The 10,767-nt window shown below is 42.9% G+C and overlaps 2 protein-coding genes across 2 annotated transcripts in view; both read right to left on the bottom strand.

The window, feature by feature from the left end:
• Positions 1 to 3,641, bottom strand: part of LOC110285082 (protocadherin beta-15-like) — a 5,306-nt gene extending 1,665 nt beyond the window's left edge. The window contains exon 1 of the mRNA XM_021151102.2: positions 3 to 3,641. Within this exon, the coding sequence (XP_021006761.1) occupies positions 3 to 1,528 (1,526 nt within the window). The 5' untranslated portion in view covers positions 1,529 to 3,641. The remainder of the gene's footprint in view (positions 1 to 2) is intronic.
• On the bottom strand, positions 1,694 to 6,365 carry LOC110284915 (protocadherin beta-18-like). The gene has a single exon (XM_021150912.1). It carries the CDS (start codon positions 6,205 to 6,207, stop codon positions 3,883 to 3,885), a length of 2,325 nt encoding a protein of 774 aa, XP_021006571.1. The 5' UTR covers positions 6,208 to 6,365; the 3' UTR covers positions 1,694 to 3,882.
• Between the last annotated feature and the right edge of the window lie 4,402 nt (positions 6,366 to 10,767).

The raw sequence follows: 10,767 nt of genomic DNA, 5'->3' as shown, positions 1-10,767 counted from the left end.
GCCCGTTGTCAGCGTTGATGGAGATTAGCGAGGTGAGGGCCAGCCTCTGGTCTTGGGGTGGCAGCAGTGAGTAGGTGATGTGGGCATTGGAGCCTGAGTCTGAATCTGTGGCGCTGATGGTGCCTATGTGCAATGCAGGGCTGTTGTTCTCGTGGACGAACATGGTGTAGGAGGCTTGAGTAAAGGCGGGGGCATTGTCGTTGATGTCGGACACCTGCACTGTTATGGTGTGCTGGGTTGTGAGCTTGGGTATACCCAGGTCGGTGACGGAGATGGTAATGTTGTACTCAGCTCTGATCTCTCTGTCCAGAGCTCCATCTGTCACCAGTCTATAGAAGTTCTCAACGGAAGGTTCCAGTGTAAAGGGAACACTATCCTGGATGGAACAAATTGTCCTTCCATTCTCTCCAGAGTCTCGGTCTCGAACCCGAAACAGAGCCACCTCTGTCTCTGGTGAATTTTCTGGGATTGGATTGGTGAGCGATGATATGATTAGTTCTGGGTAATTATCGTTGACATCCACCACCTGAATAGAAACAGAGCATTTTCCAGAAAGACCCCCGCCATCAGTTGCCTCTATGTCTAGTTCATATGAAGGTGTTGTCTCAAAGTCCAGTGCTTTGATTAGCCGAACTTCTCCTGACAGGGCGTTTAGCTCAAAAGTTTTGCTCATTTCCTGAGACCTATGAAAAAGAGAGTATGATACCTCTCCATTTGTCCCAGTGTCTAAATCCTTAGCAGAGACCTTAGCAACCATGGAACCTGAGGGGCTGTTCTCTGGAATTTGCACCCGGTAGAAAGCCTGTGCAAACTCAGGGGCATTGTCATTGACATCCAAGACAACAATGCGGATTTGCGAGGTGCCAGTCCTGGGAGGAGAACCGCCATCCAGCGCTGTCAGAGTTAATCTGAACGCTGCCTGCTCCTCGCGATCAAGCTCTTTGTCCAGCACCAGCTCTGGGTATTTTCTTCCATCACCTTGGTTGCGGATGGAAACGTGGAAATGAGAGTTGGTACCAATCTTATAGTTCTGAACGCTGTTATTTCCCACATCCAAATCCTGAGCTGTTTTGAGTAGAAACACAGTGCCAACAGGGCTATTCTCTATGATTTTCACGGCCATTTCTCTTTCAGGAAACTCGGGAGAATGATCATTAATGTCTCCTACTCGTAGCTCAGCTTGAAATATTTCCAGTGGTTTTTTCAGTAACACTTGGAAATGAGTGACACAGGGCTCAGTGGAGCCGCACAGCTCCTCGCGGTCCAGTTTTTCATTTAAGATTAGCTTCCCAGTCTGTAGATCCAGCTGCAAGCGGGATTCCTTTTCCTCAGAGACTACCTGGGCTCCTCGAGCAGCTAGCTCCGCAACTCCCAGCCCTAGGTCCTGGACTAGATCTGCCAAAACAGTGCCGCTGGGTGTTTCCTCCATCACAAAGTAGCGGCGGGGTTCCCAGCTCGCCCTAGCCACTCCCAGCAAGAGAAAGATCAACAGAACTTGCCTTTGTCTGTGTTCCCTTCCAATCTTCATCTTTGCTTCTGCACCCAGGGTATAAGGGCATCCAGACAGTGGTCGACCTGTCAGTTAATAGCCTGCTCCCAAGTGTAGATTAGCAGCATTCTCTGGAGTCTCAAAGGTCTGAGCTCTGCCTGGGATCTGAAGAAGCATTTTTTTTTTTTCTCCTTGTCGCGGTCCTCATTTTTAAAGTCTTAGCCTGCAGCGCCACCATGCGTTGACTATGCCCTTCAACAGATCGCTGCATGGTTCCATTCTTTTTACAGTCTATTTGGTGGTCAGAAGTTTAAACACTAAATAACATTATTTTAATTATCCAGTCTCTCGCTCAACAAAATAATAATTCTTATTAATACCCTAGATTCTAAAAATCACAAGAATAAACAACACAGACAAGCTGGAGACATTTTAGGCGAAACTGAGAGAGAGAAAAAGACACAATAGTGATTGATCAGTCACTTTGTAAAATTAGTAACATATAGCCACGTGGTTCCTTAAAATTCTTTCAGCATAAAGTGAGGTTAATACTTATGGGGTTTCTTTGTAATTTTATGTCTCCTAGGTACCAAAATTGTGGTTCCACTTGGTTGGGTTTCATAAAGAAAACTTACATGTTACTTCTAGTTTATATTTTCTACATACGATCAGCAACTTAAAATTGTATACAACAATTCAACTATGGAAAAGTTCATATGAAAGCACCTCTTACCCCATATTTTTCTCTCAGGTATTTTTCATCATATGCAGCATAAAGGAATATGTTGGGTTATTTCCTTTGTGTAACCTGTAAGTACTCCCCATTGCTGGCATTACTGCTGCACCCCATTATCCAAAATAATATTTAGGACAGAGAAGAGTCTCAGCAAATATCTGCTTAATTCATCATAGAATAAAACACAAAATTGTGAGAAGTTTTTCCTATTGTAAATGGTTTTTGCTTTGGATTATAATTTATTTTATAATAAGCTGAATAAGCAAGACAGCACTTTCCTCAGTCGCAATTCTCTACTCTCTTCTAATAGTCATCGGAAACAGCAAGGAGTTATCTAAACCATCTTTTTATCAAAGGAAAAATACTAAGGCTTGTCAAGACCTTGCCTCAGCCTCCTGAGACTACCACTACTCCTATCTTCAAATTTTTCCTTTTAGACAAAAGCTTCACACGTCCGTTCTATGCTACTGTAATAGTTTGCAAACATTTTAATTGTGTTTTGTAATAAAAGTAAAATCAACAGGTATAGTTCACTAATCAAGGCAAGAATATCAAAACATGCTTTTAGAAAAAAAAAAAACCCACCATTTACTAAGCTGTATGAGGAGCATTTGTTACAAGGGTGCGTCTCAGTTCTCTGTCCCCAGTTCCCAACCCAATAGTGAAAGCCGTGTGAAAATGAAGGTCCTCCACGAGGTTACTTGCTTGGTTTGTCTTTCCTTTCATCTCCCAGAGGTTTGACATTTGATACGTCACCAAAAGATGACACCACTTTCTTGTAACGTTCCTAACAGAGAGACTAGAATACATCTGGTTTCTAAAGTGAATTTAAAGGTAACCAGGATCAGACTGGCTCAGTTTAGATTGGCAATGCCCATCACTCGATCCAAATGTTTGAAACCATAGAGGGGCCTGAGATGTTCAAAACAAACTGAGCTTTGATCCTATATCTATGCTGAAGAGAGATATTTTCAGAAAATGTGAGGTGGGCTAGACAGATGTCACAGGAGGGGTCTATTTTTTTTTTTTTACAACTTTTGAGATAATCTAAAAACATTTAAACAATATTTATATGTATTACATGTTGGGCATTCATTAAATCAGGAAAAGTCTTGACATTTCAGAGAAATTGTCATTTCTGATTAATTCTGCTGTACAACAAAACCATGCATTTTTCAGACACTCTAAATATCCTAGATAGGAAAGCATAATATTAGATTAGACAGAAGATACTCTGATAATTCATTACATTTGTATCACGTTTATCTTCAAAACATCAATGCTTTCGAATTTTTTTGTGGACAACAATCAAATAGAATGAAGGTGAGGATTTTCAAATCAATAATGATTAATTTTTGAGAATTTAACAAGTTGAAGAAACTGGGACTTGTCAGTAATGAGTATTCTCTGTCTTCATCAGGAAATGATTTTTTTTTTGAGACCAGCCTGTAAGGATAAACATGAAAGTTATCTACTGAATTAGGAAAATAAAGGCAAAACTTTAGATGTTTCTCATGAAGATAAAATGATAGCAAACAAGAATGTTTAAAAAGAACCAGTGTACATCAGGAACCATGATGAGAGTCAACAAATTGCTAATTGTATCCAAAACGTTTCATAGAGGAGGTGTTTTCTTCCATGCATTTCACCGCCCCGCTCAAGGTTGGGAGACAGGCTTTAGGAACCGAATATCATTGGAATCTGACATTCCTGTCAGACACACCTCATATTGGTAGCTCTGGGACAGGGTCCCCGCGCCGCTGACATCCACCAGGTGGCCAGGAAAGTGTCCATCAGTCTCAGAGTAGCCACCCAGAGAGGCCGCCCTGGCCCTCCTGCACAGCCTCACCCCCACGAACAGTAGCACGGACAAGAGAAAGAGCGAAGACACAGACGCCAAGGCAATGACCAAATAGAGTGTGAGCGCTTCTTCATCCACGTGGGTAGAGTCGTGCGCCACTTCTGGCAGAGGCAGGTAGGGCTGAGAGAAGCCATCCACCACCAACAGGTGCAGCGTGACGCTGGCAGAGCGCGGAGGATCGCCATTGTCCTTGACTAGCAGCAGCAGCCTGTGCTTGAGCACATCGCGCTCGCTCAGCAGCCTGGTGGTGCGCACCTCGCCATTGTGCGCCCACACGCTGAACAGCCCAGGTTCCGTGGCCTTGAGTAGCTGGAACGACAGCCAGGCATTCTGTCCAGAGTCGCGATCCACAGCCACCACCTTGGTGACCAGGTAGCCAGGCTCTGCCGCCCTGGGCAGCAGCTCTGTGCAGGGCGCAGAAGCGTTCTGCATTGGGTAGAGCACGAAGGGCGCATTGTCATTGTAGTCCAGCACCACCACGCGCACCAGCGCCTGGCTGCTGAGCGCGGGTGAGCCTCGGTCCGTGGCACTCACGAGGAACTCGAAGGCCTGTAGGGTTTCATAGTCCAGAGCCCTGAGCGCAAACAACTGCCCGTTGTCAGCGTTGATGGAGATTAGCGAGGTGAGGGCCAGCCTCTGGTCTTGGGGTGGCAGCAGTGAGTAGGTGATGTGGGCATTGGAGCCTAAATCTGAGTCTGTGGCACTGATGGTGCCTATGTGCAGGGCTGGGCTGTTGTTCTCGTGGACGAACATGGTGTAGGTGGTTTGGGAGAAGGCGGGGGCGTTGTCGTTGATGTCAGAGATGTGCACTGTTATGGTGTGCTGGGTTGTGAGCCTGGGTGTGCCCAGGTCGGAGATCATGATGGTGATGTTGTACTCAGCTCTGCTCTCTCTGTCCAGTGGATGCTCTGTTACTAGAGTGTAGAAATTTTTGAAAGTAGGTTTCAAGAGAAAAGGGAGTTTGTCTTCAATTGAACACATCACTCTCCCATTTTCTCCAGAGTCTTGGTCTCGTAAACTGAAAACAGCGACCACCATCTCTGACAAACCGTTCTCTGGGATAGAGCTCATAAGAGATGTAATGACTATTTCTGGTGGGTTGTCATTCACATCTGTAACCTGAACAATAATGGCTGATTTTCCAGAGAGACCACCACCATCGATGGCTTGAATATTTATTGTATAAGACTGAATTACCTCAAAATCTAGGAGTGTTTTCAAATGGACTTCACCGGAGGTTGGATGGATTTCGAATGTTTTTTGTACATCTCTAGAGATATGAGAAAACGAATAAGATATTTCTCCATTTATTCCCGAATCCAAATCTGTAGCAGACACCTTGATTACCAGTGAGTCCACAGAACTGTTCTCTGGTACTTGGACCTCGTACAGGGTCCTTTCAAACTCAGGGGCATTGTCATTGACATCCAGAACCACAACTTGAACCAATACAGTCCCTGACCTGGGCAGGGACCCACCATCCATAGCTGTGAGTATTAAGCTAATTGAAGCCTCCTTTTCTCTGTCCAGAGATCTAACCAGTACCAGCTCTGGATATCTTCTTCCTTTACCACTGTCTTTTAACTTAAGGTAGAAATAGGGGTTGGGGCTTATTGAATAGTTTTGGATACCATTCATCCCTATATCCAAGTCCTGAGCATCATTCATTTGGAATGAGGTTCCCGGAGTAGCACTTTCTGAGATATTTAGAAATATGAGTTTTTCTAGAAATGTGGGGGTATGGTCATTTATGTCTTCAATCAAAAGCTCAGCCTGAAGAAATTGCAGAGGATTTTCCAATAACACCTGGAAATGCAATATACAGGGTTCGCTGCTAGAACAAAGTGCCTCCCTGTCCAGTTTTTTATTCAAAAGCAAGTTGCCAGTCTCCAGTTCTAACCGCAAATAAGGCTGGTAGTCATCAAATATAACTCTGGCCCCTCGTGCAGCCAGATCACCCACATCCATATCTTTAATTATATTGGCTATAGAGGAGCCAGTCTCCATTTCTTCTGGCACAGAATATCTCCAGGTCGTGGCAAGAACCGAGGACCCTTCCAGGAAAACAAAGAAAAGCAGCACTTGCCTTATATGCTGAGCAGCTCCAACTCCAGGCTCCATCACTCCTTAGACAAAATGCTTTCTGCTGTGCTGTTTCCACTCAGTCTCTGGCAGCTCAGAGAGTGGTCCCGCTCATCTGGACCTTTGGGAATTTATAGATTTGCAATCCTTTCTGAAGGGTCTTGTGGGTGCCCCACCTTTGTAGAAAGCCCGTGTGCTGTTTTTTTCCAGTGCCTTTGCTTCCGATGGTTAAAGGAAACCCGAGCTGCTGTTGAGATACATTCTCTCATCCTGTCCTGCAGCGCCACCATGTGACTATGCAGGTCATTGGGTTTCAAAGTCAAGTAAATTTGAGACAAAATATTAATTTGTCAAATGTATTTTTTATTAACCTAAGTTATATCTTCTTCTTTATTCCAGTTTCCATTTCTGGGTTGCAGTTTTTTGTGATTATCACAATAAATTACTATCTGGTAGAGCTGCATTAATAAAATTGTTTAAAGTAGAATCTTTATTTCCAACAGTTTATATTCTTCCTTAAAGACAACTGTAAAACTAAAGATAGTTCAAAGAACTCACATGTCACTGATTTTACAAAAATGAGTAAGAGATTCTTAGGAAAATTGCAAGATATCACTTCAAGGTATCATCAAGTGCTCTCAGAAAAGGCAGAAAGGGTGTGCTTATGCGCTTGAAGTTGAGTCTGGGCAAATAGTTGTTTGGTGGCCTAGGTAAATGATACCATTTTCTTAGGAATACTCATAGGAGACTTCCTTGGCTGCAGTAGAAATACTTGCTAGAAAATAAAGTTTGATGTGTCCAAATTCTGACAACATAAAATTGTGAAACTGAACCTCACTATTTTGCATATTCAGAGCTTCCAACAGCATGGGCCTACCACTTATCTATTCCATGATTTTCTTAGTCAATGTTCATTAAGCATACACTTGACCAAGTAACAGCCGTAAGCATTGGGGATTGAATGATAACCACGAAGAAGCTGTTCTGCTCTGAGAAGGGGAGAAAGAAGAATGGACCCGTAACACGAAGCACGATGGCTGCCTTGATGAGGAAGGCTCTTGCCAATAGAAGATAATAGTTGAGGATCAGCTAATCAAACTTTGGAAGTGGCGAACCGGCCTTCCTGGGGAAAATATATTCTAAACGGATACGTGTAAAATAAGTGGAAGTAATCCAAACAAAAATTATGGGAGGGTTGGAGGATTAGTTCAGTGGCAGAGAGTGCATGTGAATCCCTGCTCTCAGGGAAAGGCAAAACATCACGGTGCAAATATAAAACGAGAGGTGTGTTTTAAAAGAAATAAAATAAGATCATGGCAATGACATAGTGCAAGAAAAAATGGTAAAGGTTGAAATTGGAATGTCGGTGGAAATGTAAGGCTGTTAAAGTGTTCTGAACAGAAAAGTAATATAATCAAAGTTTTATTATTTTTTTTCGGATGTGTTTCCGAGTTAAGAATAAATTAGAAAGGAATAATATAAAACAGGACACTGGCAATAGCTGGTTGTAATAATAGAGGTAGGAGATGATACCAGCCTCAACTACAAATATAGTAATGGATTTGCACCAAAACTATGGAATAGTGTAGGGTGAAGTGATAGATAAATCATATGTTATTATAATAAGGTAACATTACTTTGTTTACAAGATTTAAAAACTATATGATACTGGAGATAATACTAACCAATGGTTGTAAACACAGAAAGAAGAAAAAGAGGGATATATGCAGCTGGAGGGGAATACATTTGTAGATTTTGGGAAGGAGAATTTTTAACTTAAAGCACATCTAGGGTATTTAAGAGTTTAAAGGGACCATAGAGCATGCCTATAGTTACACATCTGATCTTCCATTATATAAATAAACTGGGGAAATAGGTGAACCCCAGTGCCAAATGTTAGGATTTGATGGTATAAAGTGAGGTCTTGAGACCCTTCAAGAAAAATCATAAAACACAACTTAAGGATGTTTGAAATTGTGTTTTCTGGGGATATAGCTCAGTGGTGGAGTACTTCTCTTGCATGTACAAGGGCCTTTTCTTTTCACTTGTACTCATTTCTGGAAGGTCCTGCCATGGGAAGAGAGTGGTCAAAGAGACAAGGAAGAAAGGAGAGAGTACACAACCAGAAGAGACTACCATCTCTATGGTCATGGGTTGACTCTTCTAGAGTAGAAATGAATGTGGAGTCATAATTCCAGCACTCCAGAGGCTGAGGCATGGTCATGACCAGTTTGAACCCATACTGGGCCCCATAGTGACATTTTGTCAGAAGAGGAAGAGATAATGTCATTACAGGTCAAAAACAGAGTCAAACTCCTAGATCCATATCTGTGGCAAGGTGTGGGCCAATAAAGAGAAAATGTATTTTTTCCCCTTCTTCCCTGTGATCTCTTTTAATTTGAAACAAAAATGATACCAAGTTTGTTTGATTTTCTTCTTTGATGACTATACAAAAACTGGATAGAAGATTTTTCTTACTTCTTTTAGAAAATTGAAGTTCTCTTATTTTCCACTGTTTCTACTGAGAAACACAAATCAGTTTGGACAGTGTAATTGTGTTGAAGTTAAAGTTCTCTTTCCTGCAATTTTTAAATTAAAATTTCTCTTTGTCTTTGGGTTTCTAAAGTTTCTCTAGGCTGTTTATGGACAGGAACATCTCTGAAATGCATTCTTTTAGATTTACAGCAACCTCTTGGATTTATTAGCTGATGTTTTCATCAGTTCTGGATGTCCCCCAGTCTTTATTTTTTCAAATCTTGTTCTGGTTAAAATTTTCTCATCTCTCTTGCTGAGCAGTGGTGGTGCACACATTTAATCCAAGAACTCAGGAGGCAGAAGTAGGCAGATATCTGAGTTTGAAGCCAGCTTGATCTACAGAGATATACAGAGAAACCTTTCTGTCTCCAAAACCCAAAAAACCACAAGCAAAGCAAAGCAAAGCAAAGCAAAGCAAAGCAAAGCAAAGCAAAGCAAAGCAAAGCAAAGCAAAGCAAAGCAAAGCAAAGCAAAGCAAAGCANGCAAAGCAAAGCAAAGCAAAGCAAAGCAAAGCAAAGCAAAGCAAAGCAAAGCAAAGCAAAGCAAAGCAAAGCAAAGCAAAGCAAAGCAAAGCAACATTCTCATCTCTCCTTTTGGATGCATATTGAATCTTTTTTTTTTTTTTTTAAATCACTCCTGTGCTTTTAACCACATCCTCTTGTATTTTGATATTAACTTCCTGAGTTTCATAATGTATGGATTGTATTAAAATATCTTTAATATGTCTAAGCATTTTTATTGTCTTCTATTCTGTTTTAAAAACTCAACTTTTGGGCCACCACACAGTGTGGGTGGGCAGAAGATACTGAAAGAAAGATGAAATTTCAAGACCTGTAAGTCATATAAAGTACTCAGAAATTGCTGGTTGTTTGTGAGACTAGAGGCTGCCTGGGCTGAGAAAAAAGAAAAACAAACCCGGGCATGCCCCGTAGTAAAAGCATTCCTGGGAACAGCTTGACCATAAAGATAAAGAGGAATGTGAAGACATAACAGGGCTATCTGAACTGAGTCAACAACCATCTGGCCTGGCACCTCCCTCTGCCCATTGCCCTTTGACTCAGTTTAAAGTCATAAACTGACCAGATACTCTGCTAGCATTGACAAACATCCAACTCAGAGAACTCTGACACTCTGATCTGCACGTACATATAATTTTTCTGCTGATGTTTGAATAAGCCAATAGTGTGTCACTATGCTGAATTCCCCACCCCTAAGCCCTTTGCCCCCATAAAACCCCTAGCTTTCGAGCCTTGGGGTGAGAATGTTTCTACCTGGAGCTCTGTCATTAAATTGCCTCGTGTGTTTACAGCAAGAAGGATTCTTGTGTTTCTTTTGGTGTGCTCTCTCTCCTGAGACTAGAGTGGGGGTCCCTGAAAGGGGGTCTTACAATACCCAGAGGCCCACCAACCCTCAGCCACTACAATTACATGCAAATGTGTAGTAGAGAGAAAGAGAATCAGAATGGTTCGAGCACTATGAAGAGAGGTGAAACCGGAGATCTGAGAGTGGAGAGGAACAGCCTGATGTGCGGAGCCTGCCTTGTCACCTGAGGTCATGGTAAAGTCCTGACCCATGATGCTGCCACTAAGAGTCATGCTTGGGTCTATTGCTATGCATTAGCAGCAGCAGCAGCAGCAGCAGCAGTAGCAGCAGCAGAGATCTGTGTTGATGTTTGTGGTCCATATTACCACCAAAAGCCATGCAGACATCTCTGGTCTGGGCTGCTGCCTGGGCCCATGTTGATGTCCAATGGCTGTGCAGAGCTGGCCTGGCCTCTGCATTGACTACAGCACTCTAGAGCAGACACACACACCTCTGGTGTAATGCAGGTGAGCCTCCATGAGAAGAGTTGGCCCTGCTCCTTGCCTGCTGCAGCACTCTGGAGATCAGGTCAGCACTTAGCCTGGGCAACACAGTAGAGGTGGCCCTGGTGGTGAAGGTTTGGGTGAGTCAGTCCTAGGCCATGGGAGCAGGAGAGTTGTCCCCATCCCTTGCTGGTTGTGGCTTTAGGTGAACTAGCTGGGGCAGTGCTGGGGCACTGTGGTGAGCTTGTTGGGCTGACC

The sequence above is a fragment of the Mus caroli genome, chromosome 18 (assembly GCF_900094665.2).
Source record: "Mus caroli chromosome 18, CAROLI_EIJ_v1.1, whole genome shotgun sequence".
Taxonomy (NCBI): Eukaryota; Metazoa; Chordata; class Mammalia; order Rodentia; family Muridae; genus Mus; species Mus caroli.
Note: the sequence above shows the minus strand (reverse complement) of the source record. Positions and strands in the feature narration are given on the sequence as shown.